The sequence below is a fragment of the Acomys minous genome (genome assembly GCF_964271855.1).
Source record: "Acomys minous genome assembly, chromosome: 16".
NCBI lineage: Eukaryota > Metazoa > Chordata > Mammalia > Rodentia > Muridae > Acomys > Acomys minous.
Genome location: NC_140498.1, coordinates 55,536,384 through 55,552,604, shown reverse-complemented (window position 1 = coordinate 55,552,604; position 16,221 = coordinate 55,536,384). Strand labels below are relative to the sequence as shown.

At 48.9% G+C, this 16,221-nt stretch overlaps 1 protein-coding gene across 2 annotated transcripts in view; it reads left to right on the top strand.

Moving 5' to 3' along the window:
- B3GLCT (beta 3-glucosyltransferase) overlaps window positions 1-16,221 on the top strand; it is an 89,379-nt gene that overhangs the window by 19,314 nt on the left and 53,844 nt on the right. Inside the window, exons 1-3 of one of the 2 annotated variants that reach the window (XM_084762490.1) lie at window positions 3,868-3,906; window positions 4,450-4,489; window positions 11,555-11,664. In XM_084762490.1, coding sequence (XP_084618616.1) covers window positions 3,883-3,906; window positions 4,450-4,489; window positions 11,555-11,664 — 174 coding nt within the window. In that variant the 5' untranslated portion in view covers window positions 3,868-3,882. Of the gene's footprint in view, window positions 1-3,867; window positions 3,907-4,449; window positions 4,490-11,554; window positions 11,665-16,221 lie in introns of those variants that run through there. The other variant, XM_084762489.1, reaches the window with a different exon arrangement.

Sequence of the window (16,221 nt, the reverse complement as noted above, 5' to 3'; positions counted from 1 at the left end):
TAAAAAGCATTTGGACACATTTTATTTAATTTGATCTTCTCAATGACGCTGCTATTGCTAGGGAAAAAAAATAGATATTCCCAGTTAAACAGAGGAGCTTAGCCTGAAAGCAGTTATGTGATTTTTTTTTAGCAAGGACACAGGATTATTGAAAGTTCAAGTTCAAATGTTCTGAATCCTGTGTTTCAGCCTGTGCGCCGTTTTAATTACAACGTGTGTGTTTGACAAGGATGAGGCTTGCTCGCAGAATTTAAAGCACTACACAAGGGTTATTAGCAGAGAATTAAAATTTTGCTCAATGTGTTTAGAAATTACACATACTTAGAAACTATTTTTAAGTTTTATTTTTATGTGTGTGTTTTACCCGTATATATTTTTCACCATGTGTGTGTAAGAACCCGTAGAGGCCAGAAGGTGGCGCCAGATCCCCTGGGCTGGAGTTACAGATGGTTGTGAGCTGCCGTGTGGATGCTGGGAACTGAAGTCCGGTCAGTTCGGACCAGCCTCTCCTGTCATCTTTATGCAAACAATTTACAAATGATGTATTACATTTTGAACCGTAACTGTTCAGCTCTGTGGGGCTTAAGAAAATGAAACCCAGGGAGAAAGGGTGATGCGGTCAGTGTGGGGCTGGATGGGCGTGCTAATGAGAGAGAGAGATTGCTTGTCGGACTAGCGGTCGGCATGCCACCGCGACAGTGAGCATGTTTTGGGTTAATATTGAGAATCCGTGGATCATAAAATAAACCCTGCACTTACCTCCTTCGAAAAACTAAACCTTTTCATGAGGGAAGCAGAAAGTAGGGTTTATAAAAATGTCCTGTCAATTCCTTCGTTTTTGCCCAATTTTCTTTCTCCAAGGGCAAATTCCTCAAGACTATTTCGGTTCTGTTTCAATTCACCCAACTCCACCTCTCCTCAGGAATTGTATGTTTACAGTTTACAAACTGAGCCGTTTGAAAACAGCTCATCGGGTCCTAGCTGTTGCGTCAGCCAGCGCCGCCACAGGGCTTAGTGTGGGACAGGAAGACACGTGATTCCGGTTCGTTTTTTTTCTCTGGTGCCACAAAGCTGTGTGGAGGGAGGTCCGGCGGCTGGCACACTGCTCTGCCCAGAACCCCTGCTGCGCAGTTTCCGCCTTTCACTTCGTTGGCTGTGACCGAGCTTGCACATAAATGTGCGTTTTCCTGACGGCCTCCAGGCTGGCGGCGTGTGGGGAGGAAGGAGCTAGGAAGACCCAAGCTCTAATCCTGGTTTTGTGGCCCATAACCGCTGAGCCCTGGGAAATTCATTTGTGTTTTCTCAGATAAAGGATCGTCTTGTTTGCAAACAGGGGGACATTAGCTGTAGTCGCCTCGGGTGCTGATCTTCCATCTAAACGCTGTTTTCCCACGGGCCACACAGAACAGCCAATGGCTTATTAATGTGGCTGTCAGATCCCCTGGGACTGGAGTTATAGACAGTTGTGAGCTGCCGTGTGGGTGCTGGGAACTGAACCGGGGTCCTTGGGAAGAGCCGCCTGTGCTCCTAACCTTGGAACCATCTTCCCAGCCCCGGTTCTGTGGCTTATTAAGGAGTGGGCACCGCAGACAGGGGACAGGAAGCAGTCACGGTGGCGGCCAGTGGAGTCCTGGTACCTGGCACACCTGCCCTGAGAGTGGGAGGGTCTCCCGGGATGCTAGCCCAGCTTGGAACAACGCCATGCCGGAAGCAGTAGGGTTTCCCAGTCTCACTAGATTCTTCCAAAGTTAATGGCTTCATTAGGATTCAGTGAGTGGCTGTTGGATCCTGGGGTCTGACAGATCAGCATCCGGCTGTGCCATCTTGGCTCCTCTTGAGGCAAGGACAGTTTCACAAAATGCAACCCACCCAGTCGGATCCCCGTCTCTATCTTGTCCCATGGTCCTTTTGACCCTTCCTATAGGATTTTCCTCTTGCGGCCTTTGCCTTAGCTTTTGAGCAGTTCCTAGTTTTGTTGGTAAAGGACCACAGCTCCATTCTGTATTTCAGCCTGTAAGAAAAAAAAATTTGAAGCATAGTGTTAGTATCTAATTGCTGTAATTATACTGTAGACCTGCCAAAGATGAAAAAAGAGCAATCAGGAAGAAAGTTTTTTCTTAGTCTGAAAAGAAGGTGCTAGAAATGGCAAGTTGAGTAGTTGACACTTTGTTCCTTGTCAGAGAATTTGCAAGTTTCCCTTGATTTTCTCAGGGTCAGAATCAACTTACCTACGTGCCTGTCTCTAGTTTTGTCCGACTTGGGCTCACCAGCCCGAGGTGCCCTCTTGTGCCCCAGTGTGCTGGTGACTATGTGTGTTCCCAGAACAGAATGCCTGAGGCTGGGTGATTTATAAAGAGCCGGCACTTATTTTTTACGGTTGTAGAGGAACCGTAGGCTGGGAAGTCTGAGGTTAGAGGCGTGGGGGCCTTTTTGGCTCGAGTCATTCCACAGCAGAAAGCAGAGGGCAAAGTAGTGTGTGACGCAGAGAGAAGGCCAAGCTTATCCATGACAGATCTGCTGTTGGTCATAAGGCCACCCCATTTCCCCCTGAAGCTTCCACGGCAACACTGTAGACTCGGGGTGGCCTCTCTGTCCTTCCTTCCTTCCTTTTCTCTTCTCCTTTCTTCTTTTCTTCCTTCCTTCTCTGTATATCCCTAGCCGTCCTAGAACTCACTCTGAAGACCAGGCTGGCCTCGAACTCGGAGATCCGCCTGCCCCTGCCTCCGAGTGCTGGGATGAAAGGCATGCGCCACCGTGCCCGGCTTGGGATAGTGTTTTCAGCACGTGCTTTGAGAGACATATTCAAGCCACAGCAGTTGCTATTATCTGTCCTCCTCCAAGGCTCTGGGGGACCTTAGAGGGGGCCTCTCAGTCAGAAAGTACTGGGTCAACACTCTTTATGACATAATATCTTAGTTACTTTTCTATTGCGGCAACAAAAACACCAGGATCCAGGCAACCTGTAAAGGAAATAATTTCATTTGGGGCTCACAGTTCCAGAGTTCATGACAATGGAGGCAGGGGTGTGGCAGCGACCAGGCGGGTGTGGTGGTGGAGCAGGGGTGTGCAGCGACCACGCAGGTGTGGTGGCGGAGCAGTCACTGCAAGCATTGGTGTCTGAGAGACACGTGGAAGGATTTTTGAAACCTCAAAGCCCTCTGCGGTGACACAGCTCTTCCAGTAAGGCTATGTCTCATAACCCTTCCCAGGAGTTCCACCAGCTGGCGAAGAAGCACTCACATAGATGAGCCTTTGTGTGTGTGTGTGTGTGTGTGTGTGTGTGTGTGTGTGTGTATGTGTGTGTTTCTCATGGAAACCACCACACTGGGTCTGAGCTCAGTAGCTGGGAGACCTTTTCATGGCGATAAGCCCTGCCAGTGTTCAGACTGCGCTTCAGTGTTGACAAGGTCTTTACAATTAACTTTCCCCAGGATGTAATTTTATATAGGAGGAGTAAGCTTTTAGCCCAAATAAACGGCTCTCCTAAGATCACGCACAGAGGACAAGGCTGGAGAGATGGCTCAGGGGTTGGACATACTATCTTCTCTTTCAGAGGACCTGGCTCTGATTCCCAGCACCCACACAGCAACTCACAACCATCTGTAACTCCAGTTGTAGGTGATCTGCTGCCCTCTTCTGGCCTTAGTGGGTACTGCACACACATGGTACACATACATACATGGAGGCACTCACACACATAAAATAAAAATAAAGCAATCTTAAAAGCACAGCCTTTTTGCAGAACTGCCAGAGCAATGCAGAAAATGCTATCTGAAGCCGGGCACAGTGGCGCACATCTTTCATGGTCTCATCTTCTCCTCCTTCCATTCCAGCCTCCTTACTTCAGGGAAACATTTCGCTCTACCCTTATGCCCTGCCGCCATGTGTTCATCAAGATTGTTCATTGTACGCATAAGGTTACTGTATAATTCAAATGCTGATTTCTGTGTACTCCCCATATCTGGTTGTAATTCTTGTTCTGAAAATTTTCTGTCTCAATGCTGTGTAAACACTGCTCCCCAAGTATGCCAGTAAAGCAGCTTACAGCCAATCACTGAGCAGGGGACAGAATAGGGCGGGACTTCCTACCAGCCATGGGAGGAGGAGTTAGAGGAGGAAGTAGCGTATTCAGCCACAGGCAGAGGTCCAGGAAACATCAGGAGAGAGGAGCTGGAACAGGAAAACTACAAAGTGCAAGTATCTCTGGGATGTAAGCTGGGAGGAAACCAAATTAGCTTAGAGGGCTAAGAATAGAGTAATAACTGCTCAGTTATTGTGCTGTGAAGCTTATTATTAAACAAATATAAAAGATTCTCAATTATTTGTGTGATAGCTGGGATAAGAGAAACTAAGAAACAAACACAGTTTAATAAAAACACCTGTAACAACCGTGTTGTTAGTTCAGTCAGAGGATGGAATTGATCCTTGTCTCTTTCATTTTAAATTCAGGACTTGGAGCAAAGTAGTCTACCAAAGGAACATGACATAGGTAAGTAATGGACTTTTCTTATTTTTACACATGTGTGGTGTGTTTGCATGTGTATGGATGTGTGTTTGTTATGTGTGTGTGAGAGAGAGAGGGGGTGGAGAGGGAGAGGGAGGGAGAGAGAGGGAGGGAGGGAGGGAGAGAGAGAGAGAGAATCTAGTATCTTCCTTGCTTGTTCTTCGTTTTATGTACCCAAGGAGGATATCTCCCTGAACTATTAGCGGACCAATTTGGTAAGCCTAGTTGGCCATCTTGTCCCAGGCTTGAGTCTGGTTTTTATGTGGGTTCCAAGGACCCAAACTCAAGCCCCCAGGCTTACACAGCCAGCCCTGGACCCACTGAAGCGTCTCCCAACAGGGATGGGGTTTTTTTTGTTTTGTTTTGTTTTGTTTTGCTTTTTTGAAACAGGGTTTCTCTGTGTAGCCTTGGCTGTCCTGGACTCACTTTGTAGACCAGGCTGGCCTCGAACTCACAGCGATCCGCCTGCCTCTGCCTCTCGAGTGCTGGGATTAAGGGCGTGCTCCACCACGCCCGGCCCCCAGGGATGTTTTGTTAAAGACAGGATCTCACTATATACTTCTGGTTGGCCTTGAACTCACAAAGATCCAGCCGTTTCTGTCTCCTGAGTGCTGGGATTAAAAGTGTGCGCCGCTACCGCCCAATCCCAGCAAGAAACACAGCCTTAAAACCGTGCTCATGTATGTGTGTTTATGGTGTGTTATAGTCTAGCGAGGCAGATTTTCATTTTGATTGTACTTACGAGATATATTTTGTTGATTTTGTTGTTTTCGGCTAGTCTGAAGCTTGCCGGCGTGAAGACCTTGGGAGAGCACTTCCATATGGCTTCTGATCTGCATTAAGTGCTTTCTGTGCCATGCGTTTATTGCTCATTCCTGGAAGAGAAACCCTGTTGGTCATTTCGAGTCCTGAACATGCTTGCTGAAGGCAAACTGTAGGGAATAGAAAATAGCAGCCAAAGATGTACAGGGTCCGGTGGCTGGATGGCATGCCGAGGAGCTGTGGCGAGCTCTGGGCTCAGCGGCCGTGTGACTCGCATGAGGTGCGCTCAGGTCACATGCAGAACACATACCATAGTTCATACGTAGAGAACGGCAGGGGTGTAAACCTGCGCATGCGCACTCCTACCAGCAACAAACTAGATGAGTCTGGTTCCTTTCCGGGGTGGGTTGGGGGTCAAGGAGCATTTCGGTGATCTGTCATTCATTATCCAACGTCCCTTTTCCCTCAAATCCCAGGTAATTGTTCCATATACGTCCTGTGCCCAGGAGAGGCTCCCTCTTCTGGGAATGCCTTGACGCCTCAGGTTCCGCTTGGCCCTGATGCCCTTTGTAGTTTGGAGGCGGTTTAGCATGCTTGCTCATAATCCCACCTCTGACCTCAGCTGGGTGCCGGAGATCATTTTACACAACGCTTCCTGACTCCTGCGGGAGCGGACATGCTGCAGAGACAGGGCTGACTGTGGGCACCCCGGTGACCCCACTTCTTCCTCTGCGACTGTCCTCTGTGCACAAGCGCGCAGGAAGCTGCAGCCCCTCCGGGGACCTGCGGCAGATCCAGCTGTGACCCGGCCGCGACGCTGGCTCTCTGTAGCCGGTTCCGTGAACCCGGGTGGGCGTGGGCCTGGCTCCGCACTGGGCTCTGATGCTTCCGTGCTGCCCCTGCGCTCCTGGCTGTGAGCCGGTTACTCAAGGTGTTTGCATGCGTAGGTAATTGCGGTCCACGGAGAAGGAGGGCCATTATGATCTCAGCCACGTGAAAAAGCAAAGGACAAACACGTTTCACGTGAAGGAGATGTCTGAAAGGGGAAGATTTTTGCTTTCGCCTTTCTAGAACGATCTTTTCCCTGGAGGGAGGATAACTGGGTGCTTTGCTGAGCTGGCAGAGGCAGCAGGGCTGCTGGTGAGTGAGCGGCCGGGAGAGGCGGACTGTCGTAGCACAGGACCTGCCAGGGAATAATTTAGACTGATGAGCTGCCTTGCGGACTAATGCACAGAATGCATGCGTTCTCCACCCTCCAGCGTCAGAAGCGGAACGTGGCTGAGAGCACTGAAAGCTTTAAAGCCCTTACCCCAGCTATGCTCGCCATTCATGGCGTCGCTCACACTTTTAAGTGACATGCATGTAGGGTATATACTGGATAGTTGTGTTTGTTTGTTTGTGATTTTTGTTTTTGTGTTTTGTTTTGTTTTTTTTTGAGACAAGCGTTTTCTGTGTAGTCGTGGCTGTCCTGGACTGGCTTTGTAGACCAGGCTGGCCTCGAACTCACAGAGATCCACCTGCCTCTGCCTGCTAAGTGCTGGTATTAAAGGCATGAGCCACCACACCTGGCTTTTTTTCATTCCTCTTCCTCTTCCTCTTCCCCTTTCCCTCCTCCTCCCCCCCCCTCCTCCTCTTCTTTTCCTGGGTAGTTTTTATTGCAACATTTTACACAACTAGAGATAGCCAGAGAGAGGAAACATCAGTTGAGAATTGCTTTCATCAGACCAGCCTGGCGGCCATTTTCTTGACTGCCAACTGATGGAGGAGGCGCTGGCCCACTGTGGGCGGTGCCACACCTTGGCAGGTGGGCCTGAGCAAGCCGGAGAGAGCAAACTACCAGCGGCACACTCCTCTGCATCAGTTCCTGCCTCCAGGTTCCCGCCTGGCCTCCTCGGTGATGCACCATGACCCAAATACTCCCTTTCCTCCACAAGTTGGTGTTGGTCGCGTTGTTTATCACAGCAAGGTGACTCAGAATAGTAGTATCTGCATGATGTACACTTCTGCTTACATTTTCCACATTACTGATGTTTACGGTTTTTCCTTCCTTTTTTGTATTTTGGCAGTATTACAGCAGTCTACCTAGGAGATTCATCTAGAGGGTCTGGGTTTATATGTGCAGTCTTAGCTACTGTTTTAATCAATTAGTAGTAGTTAACTAGTCCAGGCTAGTAGGTTGTATTGCTTTTTAGTATATATATATATATATATATATATATATATATATATATATATATATATATATATATATATATATATATAGTCAGGCCACTTCCATTGTTTCTTTCTACATGCTTTCTTAAGGATGACTGAAAGAGTGGGATGTGGGTCTCTAGAAACATCCATCTTCAGAAGCAGGTCTCTAGAAACATGCAGCCTCTTCAATTTAGTTAAAATGTGGAAGCATATCCTTCAAGCTTATTCAATCCATTCCTTTGTCTTCAGTAGTTTAAAATAATTTATTTCATATGTTTTGAGTGTTTTGCCTACACCATGTGTGTGCAGTGCCCACAGAAGCCAGAAGAGGGCATCAGAATCCTTAGAGCTGGAGTTGCCGATGGCCAGGTGGGTGCTGGGTGCTGAACCCATGACCACTGCAAGACTAACAGGCGCTCTTAACCACTGAGCCAATCTCCCCAGCTCCTAGTCCATGCTTAACAAAACTCCATCTTTATACCAGTGGTTCTCAACCTGTGGGTCGTGACCCCTTTGGTTGCAGAACAACCCTGTCACAGGGGTCGCATATCAGATCTCCTGCACATCAGATACTTATGATTCATAACAGTAGCAAAATTACAGTTATGGGGCCAGGCATGGTGGCGCACACCTTTAGTGCCAGCACTCGGGAGGCAGAGGCAGGTGGATCACTGTGAGTTTGAGGCCAGCCTGGTCTACACAGTGAGTCCAGGACATCCAAGGCTACACAGAGAAACCTTGTCTTGAAAAAAACCATAAAAAAATTACAGTTATAAAGTAGCAATGAAATAATTTTGTGGTTGTGGTCACCACAACAGGAGAAACTGTATTAAAGGGTCACAGCATTAGGAAGGTTGAGAAACACTGACTTATATTAATGTTTCAGGTGAAATAGGTCAAAGATAATGTTTGGCCCGAGTCAGAAGACTCTCCTTTAAACCTTACCCCTGTGCTCAATGTATGGAGCCAGGAAGCAAGCTTAAAATAGAATTTATACGTGAAGAGTCCCTATTCCTGTAGCCAAGAAAAGAATTTAGGTCATGTTCACTAAGTTGCTCAGAATTTTCTTTTAAAATTTTTATTGAGTTTTATTTCACCAAAGAGCATTTCTGATTATTTTTAGGCCCTAGGTGGCTCACCGTGACACTATCCATTGTGTGAACATTTGAACAAGTGAATAAAGGAATAGAACACTAGAAACAAATAGAACAGTAAAACAGCAGGATGCGATTAAAGTGTAATTAGCGTCCTAGAGCTGAGATGTTAAAGATGGGGCCTCTGGGTGGAGGAAGGTCGCCATTTCGACTTGCCATGAGCCTGGCTGGAGGCCACCAATGGCTGACATTTCACCGTACCCTTGTGCTGCCATCCTGGCTCTGTGCGCCTCTCTAGATGACAGTTTCAGAGCCTGTGCTTCTCTGACGTGTGACCTGAGCCACAGCCACATTGGTTCCGGGGCGGGGGGGGGGGGGGCCCGTCTTCCCCAGATAGCTGGAGGTTGCCCTTTGCTGGCTGTTGTAAAAGGCTGGCTGTGTTGGGTGGGTCCTGCAGGCAATGTGCTGTGTGACACTCTTCTGTGCAGTGCTTGCAGCCAGCCCCTGCTTCTGTGGAATAGCTGTGGCCGCTCGCCTGGAGATAACACCCAGTCCTGGCTAGGTGCCTTGTGAAGTACCATGAGGATTATAGCCTTGCTTATTTGAAAATCCTGTGACCTCCTGGGAGGTAGACAGTGTCGCTGTAAAAGGTCATTTGGAACATTCTGGAAGCGTTGCCTACTGGTTTGCTAAGGCTGCTGTGGTTTAGACAGAATGTGTTCTCTCAAAATCTACGTATTAAAGGCTTGGCAACCAGCCCGTGGCTCAATTAGGAAATTTATGATGCTTTGAAGAGGGGTGTAAAATTATAGTGTTAGCAGGGGCCTTTTCTAATACCTGCCCTAGACCTATAGATTTATTCAACAAGCTTTAAGCTCTATAACTGGGCAGACGGTCATCTGTTCTAACCCAGTTATGCTATGTCTGGCCGCCTCCCAGCCATGTGCACTTTTGCACCTCAGTCTTGCCTTCGCCTTCTGTTCTCTGTCCTCATGGTGAACTCCTCCTTCTCCTCTCATGGCCACCACTCCCCCGCCCTGTCTCTCTCCCCCTCTCCCTCCCTCTTCCTCCTCTCCCTCCCTCCCTCCCCCTCCCCTTCCCTCCCCCTCCCCTTCCCCTCCTCCTCCCCCTCTCCCTCACTGGGAAGTCCCGCCTTCCTATTTCCTCTGCCCAGTCATTGGCTGTCCAGCTTCTTTATTAACCAATCAGAGATAACTGGGGAGGATTGTTTAAATGACTTCCATGCTTTAACCAGATCTCAGGGCACAGAAACCAGACTCTGCATACACAGTGCACAAGACCATCCCCCCCAACAGAGGGGAGGAGCTAGGGGATGGGGCCACATCCTGGAAAGGAATACTGGGATCCTGGGCTCTTCCTGCCTTGCTTTGTTTCCTAGGCCTCCCTGAGGCCAATAGGCCCTGCCTGCCTTTGTCACCTTTGTGCCACTGTAGCCACAGTCCCTGGCAGGAACAGTTTACAGGAGGGGAGGCTTGTTTATCTGCGCTCCTGGTTTCCGAGCCCTTACGTCAGTCGCGCGGGGAAGGCTGAGGGACCATACAGTCTCCTCACTTCCCAGGTGCAGAATGGGAGGGCGCGGGGGCAGGGATGACTGGCAGAGGCTCCCTGGCATACGTGTTCCACAGCCTCCCACGGGAGCAGTGACAGCCAGGACCAAGCTTTCCGAGTGGCCTGTGAGGTTCAAATTCGAACCACAGTGGGCACCACACCCCACAGAGGATACACTGTGCCACAGTCCTAAAATAAAGGGCAGTCCAAGGAGACTTTCCCTTCAGACAAACTGACTGCGCCTGTCGTCCTTTGTCATCACAAAATGCTTGACTCAGAATCTTGGGGAGCAACATCCACGGTGACAAGCTGTCTTCAGGGTTGGTCCCTGAGGGCTGCGGGAGGCGAGTGGGGGGGGTGGAGGAGGGTGGGGGTGAGGGGGTGGGGAGATGGAGGGGGTGGGAGGGTGGGGGACGGGAGGGGTGAGGGGGTGTGGGTGAGGGGGTACAAGGGTGAGGGGGTGCAAGGGTGAGGGGGTGCAAGGGTGGGGGATGGGGGTGGGGGAGATCTTCTTCAGGCTCTTCCTTTGCTTGCAGATAACCGTTACTGTATTTCCACACCGACTTCGCCCTGCATGTCCAAGTGTCCAGTTAGTTTCCCCTTCTCTATGGGGACACTAGTCATACTGGGTTAGGAGCTCTGTAGTGACCATGATCTACCCTGATGACTCCAGAAGGCCCAGTTCTAAACAGGATTATGTTCTGAGGGTTAGAACTCAGCATATGCCTTTGGGGGGCACAGTTCACCGCACAGCGCAGTGTGGGGTTGTCTTGGGACTATCAGAAGGTCACTGGGTGGTGGGACGAAGGTAGAAGTGTGGTTTGTGATTAAAGCTTTGGTCTAGTGTGGTGAGCTTGTTTGCCGGACACTGCTGGGAGGGAAGTTTTGGCTGTTGCTTTAAAAGTAGAAAAAAAAATTGGCTCTGGAGTTATATAAATGAAAATTTCCAGGGTTGGTGGAATGACTTACTGGTTTAGAGCACGGGCTATTCTTGCCGAGGACCTGGGTTCAGTTCCCAGCACCCACCGAGCAACTCACAGCTGCTGTTAACTCTAGTTCTGGGGGATCTGACGCCCTCTTCTGGCCTCTGTGGGCACTGCATGCACGTGTGCACATACACACATGCAGGCAAAACACCAATACACTTCACTTTTTTTTTTTTAAAGTCAGGGTTTCTCTGTGTAGCCTTGGCTGTTCTGGAGTTCACTCTGTCGACCAGGCTGGCCTCAAACTCACAGAGATCTGCCTGCCTCTGCCTGCCTCTGCCTCCCCAGTGTTGGGGGAAGTACGTTGCCTCTCCTAGCTCACATAAACATTTTAACGGTGTAGAATTTCCCTTCAGCGTCTGTTGCTTGCTTGCCTTACACCTGTGCTCTTATACTGTCGTTCAAGCTTATTTTAATGAGAACTCTTTGTTTGTTTGTTTTAGACTTAAAAGAAATTGTGTTTGTCATCCAGAGTCAAAGTAATTCTTTTCATGCCAGGAGAGCAGAACAGTTGAAAAGAAACATTTTAAAACAGGCTGCAAATCTGACACAGGTACGTAGAGACATAGAGACGGCTGGGGGTATCTAGAGGTATTTATGTTTTCCTGAATCTATAGGAAATCGATTGTATTGAGGTAAGAATAACTTTTGGAACTCACTACTTTTTTAAATGTTGAATATTGCTGAAAATGTTCTTTCATAGTACGTATATATCTAATTATTAGGCTAATGTGATTGTGAGGGACTCCTGTGGCTTTGCCAGAACTATTAGAATAAAATGGAAGAAATAGTGTTTTAAATGAAATAAAGATAATTAACACGCAAACTTTTGGCAACAAGCTCTAAGGCGATTTTCACATTGAAATGACATTTTCATTAATCTTAATATAGTGTGCTCTCTCTGTCTCTCTGTCTCTGTCTCTGTCTCTTTCTCTGTCTCTCTCTGTCTCTTAATCTGTGTTTTTTAAAAGTTGGGTGCCATTAATTGAAACTTTGATCTGATTTATAGTGTACAGAAGGATTATGGAGAGAAAAAATATACACATATAGCTGCATATTAATGCAATTTGAAATTAGCGTGAGCTGAATCTCAAGGTGTCCTGAACAACACAGGTGGTTTGAAGGAGGAAGCTGGGCGTCTTGTAGCTCATTCCCCTTATCGGATGGTGACATAGTTTAAGCCTCCTAATGTACATGCATGTGTGTGTGTGTCTGTATGCCATGTTTTCCCCATACACAAACACCTATATTACATAAGCACAGTTAGAGATTAACAGTATCTAACAGCAAATTAGCTAGGTCAGGACATCGCAATGCAGTTGTCAGCCCGTTGCCGCGATGCTTTGCACGCAAACCAGGGGACCCTGCACGCAGGCACTGTAGTGTGACAGTTGTCAGCCCTGTCTGGTGTGGCTGGTAGTCACCAGTGGGTGAGCTGGAGAAAGGCCTGTTGGGAGTCCTGGCAGGGCACCGACATAGCCCGGCGTTTTACCGTATGTCTCCAAATAGCACACAGTTTTAAAGCCGACACTCATGTGTGATACTTTCCACGTGTTTTCAATCACAGTTGACCTGGGGCAGCTGAGACTGCGGGTAAGGCGGTCCGCTGTTCCGGCCATAGATGCTTTCTTACATTTCCCCCCCTTCCCCCACCTCCTTTGCTCTTTCTTCTCCTCTCCCCTTCCACCTTCTGCCGCCTTCCCTTCTCCTTCCTACTTCCTTCACCTCTCTTCGTTCTTCTCCTCCTCTTTCTATTTCTTCTCCTTTGGAAAAGTGTCTCACTGTGTACCCTGGCTGGCCGCCTCGGCTTGCACCAGGACGGCCTGACACTCACAGAGCTCTGCCTGCCTGTGCCTCCTGAGTGCTGGAATTAAAGGCGTGCACCGACATGGCTGGCAAACATGGTCTTCTTTACGAAGCCCAGAACACACACACACACACACACACCATTTGTCTTGGCCCTCAAGGCTGCCCACTTGGGCCAGTGTTCTCTCTTGCATATCTCCGTCTGTTCCACTAGAGGCGCTCCTGAGATGCAGTGCAGGGTGCCACAGGGAGAAGGGAACACCCTCTCTTGGGTCCAGGCGAACAGGAACTGCACGAACTCCCTCAGTCAGGCTTTGGAATTTCCCCAATCCTGTGTAGTTAGCAATGACCTCAGAGACACCGAGAGGGGATCCCCTAGGCCTGCGGGAGCCCCGGTGCACTTTTCCTTGTGTTCCTGCCTGCGTCCTGCTCTTAGAAATACTGTTTATTTTCTATTCTGTGTGTTTACTCCCACTCTTTTTACTCTTTCTCTTCATGTCCTGGTGTGTGTGTGTGTATGTGTGTATGTGTGTGTGTATGTGTGTGTATGTGTGTGTGTATGTGTGTATGTGTGTGTATGTGTGTGTGTATGTGTGTATGTGTGTGTATGTGTGTATGTGTATGTGTGTGTGTTCGTGTGTGTACGTGTGTGTGTTTGTGTGTGTGTGTTTGTGTATGTGTGTGTATGTGTATGTGTGTGTGTACGTGTGTGTGTGTGTTTGTGTATGTACACATCTGGCAGTCTCCCTGGCACTTTGGTGTAGTCAGTGCTTCTAGGGCGTGGCTTATGTTAATGATGAGACCTCTAGGTATCTGTCGATGGGAGGCTATAGAAATTATGTGTGTATGTGTGTGTGTGTTATATAAAGTGCTACATGCGCACGAACACAGAAGGGACTGCTTGGTCCTGGCTCTGCCTGTTTCTTTTGGGGCTTTGGCTGCTGGATAGTTAACATTGATTTTAGGGTCTGGGGAGGGCAGCCTGGGGCTTCCATAAAGCCAGACCCCACAGCTGTGATCAGGTACGGAGAGCGTGTGCCCCCTTTTGACTCTAGTAGTTTTGTTTTGTTTCTGGGAATTGAAACCTGCACAGTTGATGTGTGTGCTTTACGGCCAAGCTTCACTTCCAGCTCCTCTCATGAGAGGGAGTGGGTAAAGCAGAACCGTGGTGACCTTTCACAGTGCCTGGGTGTGCGTGCCTGGGTGTGTGTGTGCCTGGGTGTGCGTGCCAGGTGTGTGTGCTTGGGTGTGTGTGCCTGGGTGTGTGTGCGGGTGTATGTACTGGGTGTATGTGTCTGGGTGTGTATCCCTGGATGTGTGTGCCTGGGTGTGTGTGTCTGGGTGTGTGTGTCTGGGTGTATGTGTCTGGTGTGTGTGCCTGGATGTGTGTATGTATGTATATATATATATACATGAGCATGTATATATGTAAATGTGCGTGCGCATGTATAGGTAGGTGTGTGTATGCATAGATGTGTGTATGTGTGTGTATGTGTAGATGTGTGCGTATGTGTTTATATGTGTGTAGAGTGTAGGTTTGAGCCTGTGCATGTGTGTAGCCCAGAGGACAACCTTGTTGCAGTTCTTAGGCAATCTGAACCCCTCCTCCTTCCTTCCTTCCTCCCTCCCTCCCTCCCTCTTCTCTCCCTCCTTCTCTTCCTCCTTGTCCTTCTTCCCCCCTCCTTTCCCCCCTTCCCCTCTTTCCCTCCCTCCCTCTCTCTTTTATGAGACAGGCTCTCCACAGGCCTGGACCTCATCCAGTAGGCCCAAGAAGGCTGAATGGCTGTTGAGCCTCAGGATTCAGCCATGCCCGTCTTCCTCCCAGCCCTGGAGTTTTAGAGGCACCTTGCCACGCCCACCCTTCCTTTGGGTGCTATGAATCTGAAGTCAGGGCCTCCTGCCTGAATGACAAGCACTTTTATACAACTCTAGCTCCAGGGGGAATCTGATGCCCTCTTCTGGCCCCTGAGGGTAACTGCACTAGTGTGCACATCTCCACGTAGGCGCGCACATTGGTAGTGTAGCAGCGAGCACAGCTGCCTTTGGAGCCCTGGGATGGCAGGCAGGTGTCACCATGATTGGGTTCCCTGTATCAGCCGCACCCACAGCTGTCTGCTTCCTAGTCCTACTTCTGTCTGTGATGTTACTCGGTACAATTCATCTTTCTCTTCCACAGATGTTGAAGGCAGAGCACAGGTTGAATTTCGCTAAGTTTTAGTAGCTCAGAACCCAGCTGCATTTGTGTGACTTATCTTGAGCCCCCAGATTCATTCTTGCCTCTGAGTTGCTTTCTTTTCTGCTGTAATAGATGTTTCCTTTCTTTTAAAAGGCATTTTAAAAAAAATCATCTATTTTACTTAATGTGTATGAGTATTTTGTCTACACGTATGTCTGCGTACCACAACCACACCCTGCAGAGGCCAGAAACTGGAGTTACAGCCTGCCTGCTCCCCATGTGGGTGCCGGGAACTGAACCCTGTTCCTCTGGAACAGCAGCCAGTGTTTGTACTTGTGAGCCCTCTTTCCAGCCACAAATGAATATCTCCAGGGCACAGCTCAGTCACATCAGCTGGACTCCTGTTGGCAGCGAATCTCCAGAGCCCTTTTATCTCATAAAGCTAATACCGTGAATCTCTAAACAACAGCCCCCGCCACACACCCCTGGCCGCTGCCTTCCTTCTCTGTAGCCCCCAGCAAGCGCCATTTAACTCCTAGTCTCTGAGTGCCCTGCCACAGATGTCCTAGATTGAGGGGCTGGGGGAGGAGTCGTAAAGTAACCCCCGCTTATGGTACTAGCTTGTTTACTTATGTTTGTAAGGTTCTTCTGTTAAAAAAAAAAAAAAGCTGGGGGCTGGAGAGACAGCTCGGCTGAGCAGTTAAGGGCAGCGGCTGCTCTTCCAGAGGACCTGGGTTTTGGTCCCAGGACCCACATAGAGGCTCACAACCATCTGTGACTCCATCCTCAGGGGATCTGAGACCTACTCCTAGGCACTGCATGCATGCCAGTCATGGGTAGACAGACAGGCAAAGCACACATACACCCAAAAATAAAATGAAAAAAGAAAAAAAAGCCATGGCCGTCAGTAATTTTGTTCTGGTACTGTGTTGGACAGCTTGTTCTGGAACTCTGACTGGCATTCCACCAAGGCCTCTTCATGGTGCCTCTAGCCCTGGCGTATGTCTTCTGTCCTGCACCCAGAGTGCATCCAAGTGTGGCAGGACTCACCTGTGCTTTTCCGTGCCCCCCACCTCCACCCCCAGTACCTAGGTGGAATGCCAAATACAATATTAGAGACTGTGTTTC